We start from the raw sequence: 20,067 nt of genomic DNA on the forward strand, positions 1-20,067 counted from the left end.
CACAAGTCTGAGGTCTACGTGAGACAGAAAAGTGAACGGTGTAATTCAGACACAGAACCGTTTTTCCTCCCTTTAAATTAGCCCTAAGTAAACACCCAGACTAAGTGGGCTTGGTCGGTGTCTAAATTAACGTGTGGCTCACCTTTGTTTATGCCCTCAAACACATTTTTTTTTTCAGCCGAATTAAATTAGGACCTTTGTTCATATAGAAACTTATTTTTTTAATATAACGATACCAGGATCCTTGCACGCTATGTATACAATACGTCACTCCACGTTTAAAATATATTTCTTAGGTTGACATAAAAAAATGAAAGTACTAAGATTATTTACAAAAATACATTCAATCCCACCAACAGTTGCGACGTTCCCACTTTGCTTTAGACAGGAATGAACTTCTTTTGCACAGGGCACAAAAGGATCACCATAGGAAACGTAAATATATTACAGAACCCACCCAGCAAAAACCAAGGCTGCTATAGATCTAAGCCACTCGCAGTTCGCCAAAGAAAAGCCCAAGGCTGCGAGGCTTCTCCTCCGAGCGTGCGCAACAGTTTCCGAGAAATTTCTTTGCGAAGATGTCCCCTTCCCTTTCGTGAGCTCCTGAGTCAGGGTTCCTAAATATTCACGTAACGTGACCTCATCTACAGGATTAGGCGGAGGAGGAGGAGGAGGAGGAGGGTGGGCTTTTTCTGCTGCGTGGAGACCGTCTCCGGCCGCGAGTTATTTCTCCCCCACTTCCTCGACGCAGGGGAGCGTGTGTTCCTCCGAGGAAATGCTGTCCACGATGGAAGAAAGGCACCGAAGGCTGCTCGAGGCTGACGAATCAATGTTTGTCCCTCCTGAGCGCAGAAAAACACACACACGCACACAAACATAACCCCCACGGAAGGGAGCAGCCCGCGGTGCCGCGCCCCGCAGGGCCGCTGGGCGCGGGAGCCGGTGCCCGCGGCGGGAGCGCCCGGCTCGAGGGCGCCTCCGCTCTCGGCTCGCGCGGGGCGGGACTGGCTCCCGCAGGCGCCCAGGCCGTTCCGCCCCCGACGAGCACCCAGCCCCCTCCCGGGATGGTCTCCCGCGGGGCCCAGTGCCCTTTTGCTTTACCTTCCTTGGCAGTTATCACGAGCCCCCTGGAATGATCCGAAACACTTGGCCACTGGGAGCTGCAGGTGCGCAGGAAATCCGCACCCTCAAGCTGGAGGAAAAGAGAGGCAGCAGATTAGGCAAAAGCAACGGTTCCGGGGGCTGGGGGGTGTCTCCCCTGGTTCCTCAGGCCAAGTACAGATTTCCTGCCTATTGCAGGCACCCCGTGTTCACGGGTCAATGGGGGTTCATTAGAGGGGGAGCGGGGTGGGAGAGGGTGGGGTTGAGGAAGGGGGACGGGAACCAAGACGAGCAGCTGGAAGTAAAGGCCCCAAGGAAGGCGTCTAATCAGCCTTTGCACTCCCCTGCCCCGGTGGCGGCTGGGCTTACATTCTCTTGCTTGGGTCTGTAGCTGAAGGGGTCCACCCCTAGCTCCTGCATTTTGTCCTGCTGATCCAGCCGGTGCAGCAGGTCCTGCAACCTCTCGATGTAGTTGATGGCGCTCCGCAGGATCTCCACCTTGGGCAGCCTTTGGTTGGGGTTGGCCACAGTCCGCCGCTTCAGTGCCTCGAAGGCCTCGTTGATTTTCTTCAGCCGCCTCCTCTCGCGCAGAGTGGCGGCCTTCCTGCGGTCGGTTGGGGCAGATTTTCTCTTGCAGGTCTTGCAAGCCCAGATCAGACATTGGCCGGGGCAGTGGGGAGGCTGCAGGCCTGGGGGCGCCAGGACGTGTTCCTCTCCACTGCTGTCGCTCCCAGCTTCCGGGGGCATTTGGTCCTGGCAGGGGGACAGGGTACCATCACTCCCTGGATACAAAGGAGAGCCTTCTGCCACTTCTAGGGGCTGCAGGGTAACATTTTCCCCGTCCAAATAGAAGAAATAGGAGCCAGTTTCAAAAAGGTCCATCATCATGTTCTCCGCCTTGGCCTCTGACTCGGTCTGAACTGGGTGATGGGCTCAAAAACCCAGAGGAGCCACCCAGATGGCATTTAATTAGTGCGGTGACATAAGTCGCCCCAGCTTTATATATAGTAGCTCCTGAAACTCAATCCAACTTTTAGCTGTCATGGACCATCAGTCTCTCAGTGTGATTACAGCCAGTGCTCTCTAGAACGTCTAGTTTGAAAGGAAACTGAGAAGTGTCACCCCCAGAATGATGTGACAGCCCCCCGTGCAGAACAGGTTAAAACAAAATACGCAGAATCCTATGATTTCCACACAGCATCGAATGCTTCGGTTTGGGACTGTTTAGATGCTAACCTGCTTACATGGACAACTTCAAAACAACCGGGGATTAACACTGCCCCCTTCCCCTCCCCAAGGCTCATCTGAATTCTAAGTATAGACCCATGATGAAAGATTTCAAAGGCAGTAGCCATTGCTCCAAAATAGCTTGGTTCGTATTTGCAGAGTGGCTCAGCTCTTTTCTCTCTCCTGCCTGTCACAAAGATGCTATTCCTGTGATTAAAACCATTACAGTCCTTCAAAGGTTATACATGACTTTCAGGCTTCAGCCTCAATAGCAGCAGGTAAATCTGTTTCCTCTCTTTAACTAAGGCTGTGTGGTGCTTTCGGAGCTGAGCTGGAAGGGGTGGCTGGAGGGTGCTCAGATTCCTTCCTTGGCTATCTTTTTTGGGAGGGTGGCAGAGAAGATCTGAGTTCTGTACCCACCTTGGTGGAGCCATAGTGCCCAGAAGGTAAGGGGTGGGACTGAAAATGGGGATGTAAGACGGGTAACAGCGCCTCTTTGAACATAGTTTTAGTGGAAACAAGACTCACACTGTAGCTATTTGATGATCCAAGATTCAGTGCGTCACGCCACGGTGCCTCTGCACGCTGTGGGCTCAGAGATTTTTCACCTGCGTTCTCACCATCCACGGACTCTAAATAAGGGGCTGCATAGGATTCAGCTGGGAAAAGCGGCAACCAAGGCGTAGAATGTTTCCCTGCAAGCTTGCCCCTTACCCACAAGTCTGATGGCTGGGGAGACGGTCCAGATGAGGATGAGGCGCGGGACCCCGGAATTCCAAAGATGGCCCTTGGAGTTGCGGCTGAGTTAATGTCTGTCTCTGTGCGCCTGGGCGATTTTAGGTCTGGAATTCTTCAAGCTCACAATGGTTGCCTTATAGAATTGTGGTGAGAATTTGATCACATGGCACCATCCATCTGAAGCATATCACCTTAGAGTAGCTGCTTGATGAACATTAGTTATCATTTCATTCATGAAGTTACGTCAAGGCTAAGACCATTTCTTATGAAGGAAATAAAGCACAGCTGTGGCAGATTTATTTTTTCTCTTTAAAAAATTGTATTATTTCCCTTCCCTTCCTCTCCCAGCGCTCTAGAAGGAGTCCTTCTAAACTATAACTGCCTTTGGGGATCAGTCAACTTTGACTTTGGCCTTCACAGTCAGTGCCTGAAACACTCTACGTAAAATAGTCTTCTTCTACCCTAAGCAGTGATAATTATCGGCTGTGTGTAATATGATTTAATTTTTTAAATGAATAGACTGAAGACAACATCCTTGACTCACTAGTTAGACAATGTAGGAACTAGTTACATTTTAAAGTCACATATTCCAGAAGCGAATGCATCATAGTCTCTTTCTGTTAAACCACCACCTTGGATGTTAAGTTTTGACATTTTATGCCGTTTTTATGTTTTTGTTATTGTGCAGCTGAATAATTTCTTATCACATGCTGAGAACCATTTTGAGGTTTTTGGAAAAGTAGGAGGCACAGGGAATCATAGGAAGCCAATGCTTTTGTGACATTTTTCTCCTATTTCTGCCAGTCCCTTTGTTGCTAATATCAGCAGTTAAGATTGCAGGTTGGAGGCTCCAAGAATGTAGGGAATAGTCTAATGTCTGTTATGGAAAATTACCCTGTGCTCTTAACCTCACTCTCTCTTATAATGTAAACGCAATTAGAAACGTCATTTTTAACAAGTAAAATTATACAGCAGTGTCGCTAAGATTAAGATAACAGTTCCTGAAATTCATTTATTCAATATTTTTGGGTACCTACTAAGAGCCAGACGGTGTCCAGGGTGCTAAGAATAAAGTGGTTAAAAAGTGATCTCTTTTCTTACGGAGTGTGAACCTGGAAGGGTGAGCAGAATTAACTAAACAATGAAAAGTGGGAGAAAGAGCACTGGGATCGGGGTGTGGGAGGCCTAGACCACAATCACCTGGGGTCTGTGGGCATTTCACCAACCTTCATAGCTCAGATTTTCACCCGTAAAGTATGTAGTAGCAAAGACATCACGTTCTCAAAGGTCATGATAATTTTTTTAATGTGAAATCACTTCAAAAAGATCACATACTCCATAAAAGTATTTTTATTACTGCAATTAGGTATAGGAAAAAAATGAAATCACAAAAACAGCACTTCTCAGGAATGTTGTATCTTGGGTGAGAAACGTAATCGTTAAGGTGGAACCATTCTTAGACTCCCCAGTGATTTTAAGAGGCAGTGGTGAGATATGAGAGTCTGCACATCACGAACCTGCTGAGGAATATCAAAGTGTGCTTTTTCTCCTTTATTTTTCCCTTATTTAAGTGTTGCCAGTTGAAAATGTAGAGAGGGAAGATTCTAGAAAGAGGTAGAATGAGCTTTGGGGTGCTGATCAAGAGCAACCTCTCAGACAGGGGTGGTGTTTCTTTGTGTGAATTCGGCATCACTAGTGAATGGTCACTTCTTATTAAATTACAAAGCCCCTTACACAACATTCTTTAGAACTCAGCCCAATAAAATTAGTGTTGTCATGACTCTTGTTCAAATAGAGTTTTTCCCCTCTTTTGTTGTTTTGGGGGTTGGGAAAGGGATGGGAAGAAAGAAAAAAGGAAATGCCAGCTTGGGAAATAACCATTTTTTTAATTAGATTAGGTAATGGGAAAATACACAATGATTCCAAACAACTAACTAGTGAACTCTTGGAACTCAGAACTGTTTACAAAATATGAGATGCCTGTAATTGCAATTACATTATTTCTCAGTACAACTTGGGAGACACAGATCTTGACAAGTGCTCAAAATAGGTTTATCTTCCAAGCTTTAAACAGTTCAAAATACATTTTTTTAAGTATAGAAAAAGTAAATCATAATAAGAGAAGAGTAATATTAAGTAGCAATAATCACTTCAGGGGCCTGGAGTTCATTCATAACAACATGTGAAAATAAGTTATTGATAGAATTGCTGGTTTTCAAATAGTTCACCACTCATTATTCGTAGTTCCTGCTGAGTTACTTGTAAACACATTTTCTGCCTATCCTCTCCGCAAAAGCTTGAACATGTCCAGCTCTTCTTCTCTGTGAGAAGGAGTGGGAGGAAAAGGATTATAGCCAGCTCAGCCAATGGTGGATTTTATCTCTGAGCCTTTGGGAACGTGCTGAAGGTGGTAGAAAAACGGTTTTGGATTAAGCTACAATCTAAGTTCTAGCCATTCTTAATTATACATTCAAGCCTCACTTTTCTAAGATATCAAATGGCATAATCATACATATATCACAGATTTTTTTTTGTTAGTGCAAAAGAGAAAAATGTATGTTGAATCCATGGTTATGGCATATGCACTCAACAAATTTTAATTTCCTTCCTTCCCCTACTCAATTCATAAGGCCTCTAAATTGAAGGGAATTAATTGAAATACCTAGATTTGTTAATACGGATGTTTAGGACAAGTTTAGGGATGTGTATTTGTTAACGGTGTAATGGAAGTAGAAGCATTAAAACCAGTGACTCCATAACAGTGTTTCATGTATTTATGTACTCAACAAATTTCCACTTTATTAGGGCAGACACTAGTTTAAAAATCACACAAATGACCCCCTGAACTAGGAACTTGGGAGGAAAAGAATGGGGTTCTTCATGAATGTATAGCAGTGAGCCGTCTCTCATGACCAGGAAGCTTGAACAAGGATGGTCTGGGGACAGAAGTTCCTGAGATAGTGGGTTGGTGTTTCCAAGGAGCAGATGTGAAGCTGTTAAGCAAACCTGTGGATGGGGTGGTGTTGACAGTAGGAGGAAGCTCAGGGAAGAAGCAGACACAGGGTTAGTCAGAAACTGGGGAAGAGATTTTTGAGGGTTGTGTCTAAGGAATTTGGCTATATTGTTGGATAGTGGGGTTATGACTGAGAAGGGAGAACTGAGGGCCAGACCTGAAATAATTATACTTGGTTGGCAGTGAAAAGAAAAGAGGAGAAGATGGGGGTAAAAGAAAGAGGGGGTGGAGGAGGAGGGGAGGGAGAGAAAGAAACTGAGCAGCAGGGAAGTCCAGCCTTCAGGGGAAGGATCAGCCAGCAAGGCAGTCGGTGGCCCTGCTGAACAGAAGGGGAAGGGGGGTCCGCTGACCGAAAGGGAAGATGCAGAAGAGGCAGCTTAATGCTTTAAACTCGCGCCCGCTCAGCGAGTAACATGAATCCCTGCACCTGTAATTTACCTAATCTGCAGACAGTTTGTGCCCAGAGATTCCCGAACACTGGGGTAAAAATAGTTTGCACTTAAACGGACAGAACATTCGAGTTCCTTCAGAGGACATGGGGGAGGGGCACACACCAAGCCCCAAGCCGAGGAGGAGGAGAGATTGTAAAGGCGAATCCTCTGCACCTTCCAGAGGGTGGCCATGAGAAGTTGTGCAGAGACATGGGGCTGGATCTGGACCCCCGAGGCTGCTGTGCAGCTGCCTTTTTTCATACAGCTTTGAAGAACTGTGTCTGAGCCAAGCAAAGGAGGAACCAGAGAGGCTGCTCTTCCGATTTTTCAAGAAATATATATTTTCACTCTTTGCTTTCGCCCTTCGGTCTCTCCCATTTGGGAAGAGAACACAACTTCCACGAAAACCTGGGTTCAGTTCACATGCTAGATACAAAATGCTTCTGCAAGAAGCTGCTGCTCATTTATTTTCTAGGCACAGTTTCCAGGGAAAGAGACACCAAAAGCTACCTGAGAAACCCCCTTTCCTTGGTGCTTAAAAAATTTCTCCTTGTAATTCTGCACTTTCCCTATTTTCATTCTGATTTATCAATTTGAGAGCAAAATTAGTGAACTATTGGAACGTTTCCAGGTTACGTATTCCTTCCCTGTGGGTCACCAACTGGCAAAGGTTTGCTTATGACAAATACTCAGGAGGTTCCACTTTTCAGAACTAAAACTGGGAAATTCCCAGGCAAATCAGACCAGTTTGGTCACCCTCCTTCCCAGAAAAATAGATGCTTAGTCTCTATTCACAGATAAGAACAGTGAAGAGACTGCAGGGTATGTCAAGTAGCCTTTTTCCTTTAAAGATAATTATAGTTGTTACAAATACGGGGTTTACTGCTAGATCTCAGCTCTGCACTTGCTAATATTTGACCTTGGGCAAGTTACTTAACTTCTCTAAGTCTTAGCCAGTCCATAAAATGGAATTAGTATTAGCTTATAAGGTGGTTTTAATGATGAAAACAATGTTAATGCCCACTTAACATACAGTGTCTAGCACATAATAAACCCGCAATACAAGTTGGCATTGTATTACTTAACTTTTGATTGAAGACAAGAAAACAATCATCCATCTACATGCCGTCTGAATAAATCATCCTTTGCTATTTTGTTTTTTATATGGCTAAAATTTTTATATAATGTCACCTAATATAAATTTCGTATTATATTATTGTAAGAGCATAAATATAAAGCAATATGTATCTATTGCCTTTTTCGTTTAAAATATGACATAAACATTTTTCCATGATAGTACATGAAACTAAGTTTAAAACGCCTAAGACACGTAGGATGCTGTTTCAGTGTTGTTTACATCTGTCAGAAACCAAGTGGATTGTGATATTCAGATGATCCAAATTACAGTAGGATCTGGTGTTACCAGCTTGCTAAGCTAAACAGATGTCTCTCGTGTAGAATGGTTAGCCGAGTATTTTGTTACTGCTCTCCAACTGGCTGGCTATGACATATTGTCCAAAATAGTTGGTGCCTTAATGCCTATGTCAGAGCCTCCTGTGACAAATAGCCACCACTGTACAAACACATTTAGTCCATAGAGTGTTTCCACCAGTTTAGGAAAAAAGTTGTTTAATCAGATGTACACATACATTTCACACTTTTTCAGCAGCTCAGACATTCTGTCTTAAGATAATATATGTTAGCTTTTAGGATAGTCAGGATAAAAACACACCAAAAGTTATAGAAAGTTCAAATTGTATTCATCGGTGCTTTTGAAGCACAAGAATTATGACTTCGGGGTATTGTTAGTCACATAAAAATCAGTCATGTTAAGTTTTATCTTCCTTCATTTTGAGGTCCGAGCTAGATATTGTGATTGGAAAAGCCATGCTATGTAATTTCACCGCGTAAGTATAATCTTTTTATTAAGTCGTTTAAGTTATTTTTTTATTTTCTTGTGTTTAACTATAAACTCTCATGAGACTTAAAGCTATTTGACACTATAATATTCTAGAATTGAATAAAATTCTAGAATATAGAATAAAAAGTTGTTATATGTATTTTGTAACGTAGCCACTATTCAATTCTGGGGCGGGGGGGGGAAGTGGCAGGCACTGTGCCGGAGCACTTTACATAAACGATTGCATGACATCTTCACGTGTCTTAACCAAGTACGATGTGTCACCATTTTAAAGAGAGAATAAAGCAAAAGCAAGGAGAAATTAATCTACTTGCCCAAGATCACATGCTTATCAACTGAATTCTGGCTGTTAGTGCCATGATTTATATCATCAAAAAGTTCTTATTCTGAACCTTCTTGCAGTGACCAATGGAAATGAAGTTTTCAGTGGGAAAAAAAAGTCTAGGGGCCAACTAACTCAGAGGACCTTTGAGTATTCATTTGGCAACCTGTAGGGTAAGGTCCATTTTTCTAGCAGAGCCACCAAAAGAGGCACTGGTGATAATAGCTGTTCGCAGAGATTTGGACATGTGTTGTCCCCTGGGGAACGAATGATGCAATGGTATTTTCCGTGTGCAGTGCCATGTACAGGCAGCCTGTCCCAGAGGTCACGCAATTGATGATCAGGTTCAAATGCTTGAAACCCATGCTCTCTTCGATTGTTTAAGACTATGCAGTAGGAAGGAAAGAGCAAAACGGAGTAGTTTAGCACACTTAAGATAAGGTTGAAGTGGGATGGGGAGACCATGCTATCCAAGTCTTTAGTTAAGCAGCGCGTGGGAAGTCCTATCTTTCTCCCTCCCGCCTTCGATCTGCCCAACTTGCAGTAGTTACAAGGACTAGAATTGAGGGTGAGCAGGGATTCCAGCACATGTAAGGTGGCTGGGCCAATATACAGATGTTCTATACACCTAGTCAGAACTAGGTGTAGCTCACCTACAGTCTGCTGGGGATGGCTTTAATGTAGGTGGAGCAAACTGGATTTCACCAGTGACTGGTCAGTTGAAAACTTCTTGTGTATTGGATATCTCAGGCGTATTTGGTTATTTGATGCTTAATTGGCCTTCTGTCCTTTTCAATGTTGACAAGCATAGGCTGTACTTTATCTATTTCTAAACTGTTTTCCCAGCCATTTGCTTTTATATTTAGCTTCATCCACTCGTCTTGTTCTCTTCTCTTGTACTCTGTGGTAGAATTGAATACTCTTATATAACAGTAAAAGGTGTATCATATCTGCTTTCAGAGTAGCTCTTTGCATGTTTTCAAAAAGAACTACTATTGTGTGATATTTTCTAGTTTTTCATCTACTGTGTTTGATTATTTAACATAAATCTATCCTTATAAAAGTTTAAAAATATCTAATTTCCGTTTGCTACTGCCTATCCTTTGTTCTTAAAGTTGCAAAAAAAAAAAAAAAAGATAGTTTGGGCTTAAAAGCATCTTTGCTGTCTCAAAGTGTTGAATACATTTCATTCCACGAATTACCACATTAGCTGAGTATAGAATTTCTTTCTAAATTTGTTTCCAAGAAAACAGTCATATATTTTTGGAGATCACCAAACTAAGATGCTTACAGAGTCCATAATAAAGCATTCTTTTCTACTAAACACAGACTAATGCGGGTTGTGACAAGCATGACTCCTGTGATGGATATTTGGTGAAGTATGATTTTCTCTTCATACAAACCCAGGCTCTACTAACATGGTTTCCTCAGGTCCACTTCTCACTTCCAAATCCTCTAGGAATTGACACCAACTGTCCATTTTGACACTTGTTCATTAATTTCCTTTCAGTAGAACTGTTCTCTTCTCTCAGCTGTTGTAGCAATTTAAGGTTTTACAAACTTCTGGTAGGCTCTTCGTTGAACAGTCTTTCTGTGTTCAGAAGGCTGTGTGACTCCAGACCCTGAAAGTATGTCACACATTCATTAGTGCAGTTGGCCGCTCGTTTCGTTACCCACTCCCCCAGAGCGGGGCTTTAGCTTGACCCCTTGCCAAGGGAAAAGAGCAAAATCAATTAGTTCTCCCCAGCAAGACGTAATGGTCTTGATAGCAGTAGATCCGTGCCAGCGCTTCCTTTCCTAGCCTGCGTTGCTCCACACACCTGACCTGACGGGATCCAGTCGACCTCTGGTTATAAACGTCTTACAGAAAAAAAAAATTTTTTTTCTGATTAGGGGGCGTGTGTACACAAGCAGTGTGAGGAAGGTCGTTCCACAGCCATGTCTGGAAGCACTGACAGATCCCAGGAAACAGAGAAGGATTGTTTTATCTCTTTGGGAAATAGGAACAACCTTGCTGATTTTTATTCGATTGGGAAACCCCAGCATTTTGAGGATGAAGGAGCATACATGTGTATAATAAAAGGAATGACTGTAGAAGAGTATAGTATTTGTTTTGTAATAAAATGAAATGGGAATGTATGACTTTTCCGTGGCACAAGTTTTTTCTTGTGCGTCACGCTTTGTGTTGGGGCAGTGAGAAACATCCTATCATGAAGGAAGAATGCAAGAATCAAGGGTTGCTTCGCTTTACACTGTACCAGACTGTTGTGCTGTTCCTGGAAATTTTTGTATTTGAAGTTTTCCAAAAGGTAGCACATTTTTTTTTTTTTTTGTGAGTGGTTGCTATGCTTAAAAATAATATGTGTGATAAGCGATATTAGATTGTTTTATATTATTGTATCATTTTATTCAAATCAGTGAACACGATTTAGCCTTTTAGATTTTGTTTCATCTTATGATGTAATAGCACTGAGAACATATGCTGCTTTTTGAGTAATTTCAAATTACCCTTTCATGTTCCTGATCTGATTCGAAGACAGCTAGACTTCTTATGTTTCAAACTTTATTTTTACTTCCTTGAGTGTTTGGTATTTTATACAGCTTGCTAAAACTCCCATAGTAGAATTTTTTTTCTTTAATCTTATCCATTTCAATTTACCAAAAAGCTTATTTTTTTCTGACTTTGAAGAAAATCCCAGTCTTCTCTATGGAATAAGTTATCTTTTGAAGATTAAAGTGATGATTAAAATCAGCTTTTGGACATATGATAATACTATAACACTATTTTTGGCAGTGGTGTGTTACTTAAATAGTTTTATAAATACATTATCTTAGCAATAACTTCAGCCACAGGAAAAAATGAAGCATGATCTTATAAGATTTCATAAGATTAGTGTGAGATTTCCTGAGGGTGCCGTAATTTAGCTCTACCTTCAGAAGTGGGCAGAAAGACTTTTCTGGGGGCTCTGGGGCTTTTAATAGCCTATCTAGAATAAAGGCAAATAATGGAGACAGAGGAGGAAGGAGAGGGGGAGAGGCAGGGAGGAAAAGAGATAAAGGAGAGAGGAACAAGAAAAACTAGGGCTGTGACCTCATTGGGAGATCAGAAATGACCACTAGACTTCTAGCAAAATCCACTCTTTTAAAACATCACAAATATTTTGAAAATCAAAGCATAATTTGGAATTACTCAAAATGCTTAGCATTACTGGATTGACACAAAGGCCGTGGGATAAAGCACATTTTTTTAATGTATGCTGCTTTGGTTATTTGGTGAGGAAGCACAGAGTCACAGGAAGCTTGGAAGCACTTAATAGTGTCTTGTGTGTTCCTGTCTCAAAGGTTAAGACTGGAAGAGAATACTCACAGGAGACTGTGGAGTGTGGGTAATCAGACGATTCCTATTTTTCACAACTGTCTCTTTTCACATGTCCCCTATTGATTATAATACTTGCTTCTGTGATTATTCATACCTGAGTGCTTATCCCATTGCCCTCTCATGCTTATTGGGCCACATCATCCACTCTCTAGGGCAGGAACTATGTAATCGTCCGTGCTTAAAAACTACCTAGTGGAAGACAGGTGCCAGGTAATCTTTACTGAGCGATAATTGTCAAAACCCTCATTCATCGTCTCAGAGATAAGGCAGCATTTTATTTCTATTATTTCTGTTTCTATTTGGGATTTGTTTAAATTTTTTAGTGCTTTCCCCAAAACATTGTGTATCCAAATCAGTGCAAGATATAATGCTCATTTTATTTTTGTAGAAGTTTCTGGAAAGTTTATGGGACAAGAGGCTCCCTACTCAAAAAAAAAAAAAAACATTTTATAGCAAGATTTATCTTTGAAGCTGTACTTGCTAAGCCTTAGATACTAAGTCTAAGTAATGAATTGCTAAGTCTGGCTGTCCCAACCAAATTAGAGTACATCCATTTGAGTTCAGGCCCTCATGCTATGTCTATTAAAAGAGAGTCTGATAGTTTATTGGCTGCTCATTTTAAAAGTATTGGTGAGTAACTTGTTCCTGGTCAGGTGGCCCCTGAATACCTGGTCATCCTTGTTGTGAGAGCATTTCATAGAGCTGGACCTCAGAAGGAAAGCCTTGGGACATATTATCTTACCCTTCGTCACTCTTCTGGACACTCTCCAGAAGCTGCTCTGTGTTGCTCCTTTTTCGCTTCCTGAATCCTGCTGGTTTAGGGTTTCTTGGGAACCTGAAGGTGGCCGGAATAGTTTGGATCCCAGCACTGGAACTGGGTCATCCTAGACTCCCCTCTTGGTATCCTTCAGCTGTCTTCTGCATGAAGTCTTGGCTTTATAGTGACAGATATTTTGACTTACCTTAAGATAAGTTGATTTTTACCCCATTTTTAGCCCAGCGAACACTCATTTTAACAGATGGGGTCTTAAATGTACGGAGTGTGTACGAGGACTTGGAAATGGTCATGGTCGTCTCTAAGCCGTTTTGAGTTTTGAGTGTGTGTTCTTGTTTCTTCATAGTGTGAGGAGTGTTGAACTTCACTGCTTTACACGCGGCGGCCCAGCTTCCCCAGCACCACTTGCTCAATAGACTCTCTTCTCCACGGTAGATTCCTGCCTCCTTTGTTGTAAATTAATTGACCGTAGGGGCATGTGTGTTGACTTCTGGGCTCTGTGTTTTATTCCGTTGATCCATATATCTGTTTTTGTGCCAATACCACTCTTTTGGTTACTATAGCTTTGTAGGATTGTCTGAAATCTGAGAGGGTTATGCTTTCAGCTTTGTTTTTTCTCAGGATTGCTTTGGCAATTATGGGTCTTTTGTGGTCTCACATAGAGTTTAGGATTATTTGTTCTAGGTCTGTGAAAAAATGTCATGGGTCATTTGAGAGAGCTCACATTAGGATCTATGGATTGCTTTTGGTAGTGTGGCCGTCTTAACATTATAAATTCTTTCAGCCGGGGACTTCCCGTCGTGGCTCAGTGGTTAACGGATCCGACCAGGAACCTTGAGGTGGCGGGTTCGATCCCTGGCCTCACTCAGTGGGTTGAGGATCCAGTGTTGCCGTGAGCTGTGGTGTAGGTCACAGACATGGCTCGGACCGTGCATTGCTGTGGCTGTGGTGTAGGCCGGCGGCTTCAGCTGCAATTAGACCCCTAGGCTGGAAACCTCCATATGCCACGGGTGCAGCCCTAGAAAAGACAAAAAGCCAAATAAATAAATATATAAATAAAATAAAATAAATTCTTTCAGCTCAAGCGTGTAGCATATCTTTCCATGTCTTTGAATAATCTTCAATTTCCTTTATCTAATGTTTTATAGTTCTCGGCTGGTAAATCTTTTACCTCCTTGGTCAGATTTATTCCTAAGTATTTTTTGATGCAATTTTAAAAGGGATTTTTTTTTAACTTCCTTTTCTGATATTTTATTGTTAGTGTAAATAAAACTGATTTCTGTATATTAATCTTTTATCTTGCCACTTTGCTGAATTCATTTATTCTAGTAGTTTTGTGTGGAGAAACTTCAGGGTTTTCTATATATAGTATCATGTAAACTGCGTATAGTGACAATTTGGCCTCTTCCCTTCCACTTTGGATGCATTTTATTTCTTTAAATCTCAGGTTTTGTTTCTGGGACATAACTTTGAATTCTTATAATAAATTTGGAGAAAATGTAAATGTCTCACATTGGGGTGCTGTGATCCATGGGGCTTTAGAAGTTGTGTGAGTGATTATCCTGAGAAGGTAAAATTATTTATGATCTTTAAAGGGAAATAAGACCATGGGACATACTAAAATTTATTCGCTCCAAAATTAATGATGGTTTATAGTAGGGGGTTAAATTTAACATGATTTCATTTTTTTCCCTTGCAGCCAATTTCTCTACATTATTTGCTGAAAAGCAGCATATTACTTTGTCCTTGGGTGGTGGTATTTCCTTACTGAGGTACTGACATCCTCCACTGTGGCTTATGCTTGAAAACTTGTTGGCTTCATTGGGTTTTGCTTCTTCTCATGTCAGTTATACACTGACTTTATTTAGATGACAACGTACTTTAATATGTGGAAGGGAAGTTGCTCTCTTCATCACTCTTACTACCGGAACAAGTTTAGCCTATTTCTCAGTTATTTATTCTTCCAGGTGAACTTACAATGTTTTCATAAATATGAAATCTAATTCTATTTAAGACTTTAAATTGGCGTATTAAACTTATGAAGTGATTGAGAACAGCTATGCTCTTTACAACAGGTTTCCCTTACCTAAAATTTAATCATATTTTAGATTTCCCTGTTTTAAAGATTGCTTCAGAAATGACCTATATGTTTAGCCTCTTGGCATCTTATATTTTGGACGTTGTCAGTGCACTAGTTTTTACCATGTCTTCTTACTCGTTGATTTGTTGTTTATCATTTTTGAATATTTATTTTATGGTCATTTACGTTAGAGAATATGTGATTACATATAAAGTTTTTCCATCTACTTACTCATATCTTCTAGGCATGCAATATTTTTGTTACTGAATAATGGCAATTTTGACTTCTGTTACTTTTGTTTTCCTTAATATGGCCTTGGTTAGATTCGTTGTAAATGTTTTTGGTACCTACTTTTGATGAAACCTTTAGCTCTAAAAATCTCTCTACCACCATAGTTACTTAAAGCATGTATTTACATATGCATGTATTTAGTTTTAATGCAGCTACCATGTATATATCAGGAAACGAGGGGTCATTGAACTTTGCCTGAGTTTTCCTACTTGGTGTCTGCCCCTGGGGAAGTGAGATGCCTCTGAATCCAGCCAGCCAGTAGGACCCTGCTCCCTGATGGCCCACTTCCTCCCGCTGGCTTTTCTTGGATCTGCCCAGCGCCAGTGGCTGGATTCTGTTTAGCCTTGCTCCACCTGCCTGTTATGATATGCTGCCTCTTACTAGTCCACCCTGGTGTGTCCTGCTAGCCTGGTTTGCCACCTGTTGCTCGTTACTGTCCTCTCTGGCCCTGGTGTCTGCCTCTGTGAGTGTACACATTGGCAGCTGAATCTAGACCTGCCTCTGCATCTCAAGCAACTGTCTCACCTCGTGGAATGTGTTCCAAGTTTCTTCTGAAACGGACGCTCCCTGCTTTTTCAGTCAGTTAGGTTTTTGAAAAGTATTAAACTCATCCCTGTCTCTTAAAGGGGTAAAGATGATGTAATTTTAAAAGATAGCATTAGAAAACTATGTTTTCTTAAAGAGGACGTTAGTTATAATATTCCAGAGGCTATTGTTGGATTTCTATAACTGGTTTTAAAACTTTGTTTTGCAGGCCTTTGTACCATAAGCAGGGGTGTGTGTGTGTGTTTTCATGTACACTTGTACACACAATGTACACACAATATAAGGATATAAGCCATTAGTTTTGCTGTTCACAATCTGCTGTGAACTGGAAAATCACATTTGTTGATGTGTCTATAACGTAAGACAAAGAAGACTGTCAGTGTGCCATTTTTTAGTAAAAGTTGGCCCATTGTATAGAATTCTTCTTTGTCACTTGCACTTGTAAGTTTTTTCACATACTCAGGATCTTAGTTTCATTCTGAATAACTCATCCTGAACAAATGACAAAGAACAGTATGCCCCCTGATCCCCCACCTTCTTTCATCTTTGATCCAATGTTTGTTTGCTCCTTGATTAAAAAAATATCTTAGCAAGTGTGGATTGGCGGGGAAATATACTGTCATATAGGCAATCTTATTTTGTTAGTTCAAGTTTATCTCTGTAGAAGATGTTTCGCTGAATGGATCCAGGCTAAAATCAGGAGAAAATTTTAGTTCTGATTCACAAGCAGCTGACGATTTAGGAAGTGGGGAACTCCAGCAAAGGATAAGAACTATTACGGAGAATGTAGGAGCCAAAGCGCGGTGTTGGGAGTGGATGGGGTTGGTTTCAATAGGCTGCAACAGCAAGTGCTCCGGTTTGGCCTGGGTCTTGAAAATTAGAGTAAGGCTATGTGAAAGGCCTTGTCCTGTGTTTGATTTGATAGTCATTGAAGGGCTAACAGACAGATCAGTAAAGTGATCAAAGCTGAGAGCTAGGGAGATAAATCTGGCAACAAGTTCTAAAAGAATTGGAAAAGCAAATAATACAGTTTGGTTTGGGTGAAATATGTATTGGAGGAAGCAGCAAATTACGGATGAAATATCCAACCAGGTACTTGAATTCAAAGGCTAGCTTTACCACTGGCTATGCAACATGAATAATTTGCATAAAAGGGTCTATTTTAGATGAAGTCAGGAAACTTGTTTTTGAGAATGGGAGTAATAAGAATTCACAGGTCTGTTCCATTCCAAGCAGGCAAGATCAAAAACATCATATATCTGATGGTCTCTAGGTAATACAGAGGTGTATGGTAGCTAATACTGCGGATCCTAAAGTCATATTTCCGGCTTCAGTAATAGGCTCTTTTACCTACTTCATATGTAACCTTGGGCAGGTTATCGAACTGTTTTTGTTTCCTCATCTATAAAAGGCAGATCGTAGCACCTAATTCCAAGAATTGTCAGGAGATTAGTATTTGTAAAATCCTCAGAAGAGGGCATGTCACATAGAAATAATTCATTAAAGAAAGCTATTGTCAATTACAATAAATAAAATTATGAGTGTCCTTCATGAAAGTTATTCATATCACAACTGCGAATGTGTTCTTTAAAACACAAATAAGCGAAAACTCTGATGTAGCAGCCCAGGGACTAGATGTTGATCTGTTGATCCTGTTGGCACGCATCAGCCGTATGAATGTGGTGCCTTCGGATTGACGAAGCTCTGTTTTCCACTGTAAGAGTCCAGCATGTGAAGTCGTCATATCTTCCATGGCAGTTCAGCTGGTTATAAATACTGAATGAATAACAGCTTAGTGAATTCTGTGGAAAGCACTTGATGCATGTCAAGTTTTATTTTTAATGTTTAAGATGCTGATTGTAATAAATTATTAAAGATAAATTATAGTCATGCTTTTAAAATTATGAAAATTTCAAACACAAAGACAACTTTGAGGAATAATATAATGAATATTTTTACACATCAGTTAATTTTAACAAATCTGTGTTGCCATATATGCTTAAAAATTTAAAACAAATTTTACAAATGCATTTGAAACTCTTGTGGATTCCCCTGATTTCATGGCAATCCATCTTCTTCCCTGCATTCCTCGCATGTCAGAGGAAACCATGATTTTGATGGCAAGGCTGACATTCCCATTCATGATATTGAATATTTACTATAATGAATGAATCTGTAAAAATATGTACCACTTGCTTTATTTTAAATACATTAGATGAATAGCATGTCGTACATATTGTAACTATTTTTCATTATTTTAAATCAACTTTATTGAATTAAAATGAAATTTTCACTTAAAGTGTATGTATGCAGTTGAAAGCATTTTGACAAGTGAATACACCTGTGTAAGTACCGCTCCACTCAAGATGCAGAACGCTTTCCTCACCCAGCGGAAGTGCCCTTGAGTCAGTTTGCACATGCGCCACACTCCAGGCAGTACTGACCTGGTCTTCATCACTGCATTCTAGAGTGGCCTGTCCCAGAACTACCTGAAATGTATTCTATTTCTAGTTCTGTTTTATTGCCAAGTTGTATTTTATAGTCAAAGAATACAGCTTCTTTAGTCATTTCTGTCGATGGATATTGGGACTCTTTCCATTTCGTTGGCCATTATGAATAAAACTGCTAAAACCACACAAGTCCTTTTCTGAAATTTTATTTTATTCATTTTATTTTGGTCTTTTTGCCTTTTCTTGGGCCACTCCTGCAGCATATGGAGGTTCCCAGGCTAGGGGTCTCATCGGAGCTGTAGCCGCCAGCCTACGCCAGAGCCACAGCAACACGGGATCCGAGCCGCGTCTGCGACCTACACCACAGCTCAGGGCAACACCGGATCCTTAACCCACTGAGCAAGGGCAGGGACCGAACCCACAACCTCATGGTTCCTAGTCGGATTCATTAACCTCTGTGCCACGATGGGAACTCCTGAAAATTTATTTTAATTTCTCTTGGATGAATGATGAGGAGTGGTAATGCTGGGTAATATGGCAATAGGATATTATCTTTTTTTAAACTTTTTATATAATGTTTTTTTTTGTAATAGCTAGTGTACAGTGTTCTGTCATTTTTCTGCTGTACAGCGTGGTGACCCAGTCACACATACACGTATACATTCTTTGTTCTCTGATTATTATGCTCCATCATAACTGACTAGACAGAGTTCCCAGTGCTACGCAGCAGGATCTCATTGCTTATCCATTCCAAAGGCAATAGTCTGCATCTATTAACCCCAAGCTCCCAATATCCATCCCACTTCCTCCTCCTTGGCAACCACATCTATTCTCCAAGTCTATGATATTATTAACTTTATAAGAATCTACCAAATTGTTAAGAGATTGTACTAAATCCGAGCTGGGAGGACTTGATATTATTGAGATTACCAGTCACTTTGACTTTATTCAGTCTAGTAGTATGGTTATTCCGTCCTGATTTTCACTTGCATTTCCTTGATGACTAATGGAACTTTTCAAGTATCGGCCGTGTGTGTGTGTGTGAGGGGGGATTCTGTAAATATACATGAAAGCTGGATACCAGTCCCAGAAACACTTATCGTGAATGCTTTCTCCATTCTCCCATCCTGTGGTTTGACTTTTCATTTTTTTCCTCATCGTATCTTTTGAAGAGCAGAATGTTATCATTTTGATGAAGCACAATACATCCATTTTTTCTTTTATGTTTCATTTCTTTGTACTCTAAGAAATCTCTTCCTATTCAAAGTAAAGATAATTTTTTTTCTGCAAGCTCTATAGCTTTAGCTTTTACATTTAGATCTGTGTTGCATTTCAGATTAATTTTTATTTGTGTTAGATGGAGTAGAAATGAGGTTCCAGTTTTTCAAACTGGACATTCAGTTGTTCTAAAACCATTCATTGGAAAGACTCTCTTTTTCCCATTGAATTACCTTGTCACCTTTGTTAAAATCGAATTGACCAGCTTTGTGAGAATTTGTGTTTTGACTTTATATTTTTTCTTCCAATGAGAATTACTATAGATGTGTGGTATATAAATCATTAAACTCTGTTCTATTTAAAAATTGTTTTGCCTAATGATCTTTGGCATCATTTCTATATAATCTGTAAAACCAGTTTATTGAGTTGTAGAAAAAAAAGCTTTATAGGGCTAAGGTAGATATTCCATTTATTCCATAGATAAATATGAGGAGAATTGGCTTCTCAATATTACTGTATTTTCGAGTTCATGGACATGCATTTTAAAAATTTTGCCACCTTTAATTCTTATTTAT

The 20,067-nt window shown here is 40.7% G+C and overlaps 1 protein-coding gene across 1 annotated transcript; it reads right to left on the reverse strand.

Moving 5' to 3' along the window:
- Positions 1-200: 200 nt before the first annotated feature.
- Positions 201-2,083, reverse strand: MYF6 (myogenic factor 6). The gene is made up of 3 exons (XM_047788362.1): positions 1,471-2,083; positions 1,102-1,192; positions 201-842 (listed from the first exon to the last, which is right to left on the reverse strand). Exons 1-3 carry the CDS (start codon positions 1,987-1,989, stop codon positions 724-726), a joined length of 729 nt encoding a protein of 242 aa, XP_047644318.1. The 5' UTR covers positions 1,990-2,083; the 3' UTR covers positions 201-723.
- Between the last annotated feature and the right edge of the window lie 17,984 nt (positions 2,084-20,067).

This window comes from Phacochoerus africanus, chromosome 7 (genome assembly GCF_016906955.1).
Source record: "Phacochoerus africanus isolate WHEZ1 chromosome 7, ROS_Pafr_v1, whole genome shotgun sequence".
NCBI lineage: Eukaryota > Metazoa > Chordata > Mammalia > Artiodactyla > Suidae > Phacochoerus > Phacochoerus africanus.

What these genes read in the sequence shown, in the direction of transcription:
- MYF6 (XM_047788362.1), bottom strand. Translation starts at nt 1,989, where the DNA reads ATGATGATGGACCTTTTTGAAACTGGCTCCTATTTCTTCTATTTGGAC. An exon ending in ACAGACCCAAGCAAGAGAAT is followed by an intron (nt 1,193 to 1,470) that starts GTAAGCCCAGCC and finishes CTTTTCCTCCAG; the next exon opens with CTTGAGGGTGCGGATTTCCT. An exon ending in CGTGATAACTGCCAAGGAAG is followed by an intron (nt 843 to 1,101) that starts GTAAAGCAAAAG and finishes TTCTGCGCTCAG; the next exon opens with GAGGGACAAACATTGATTCG.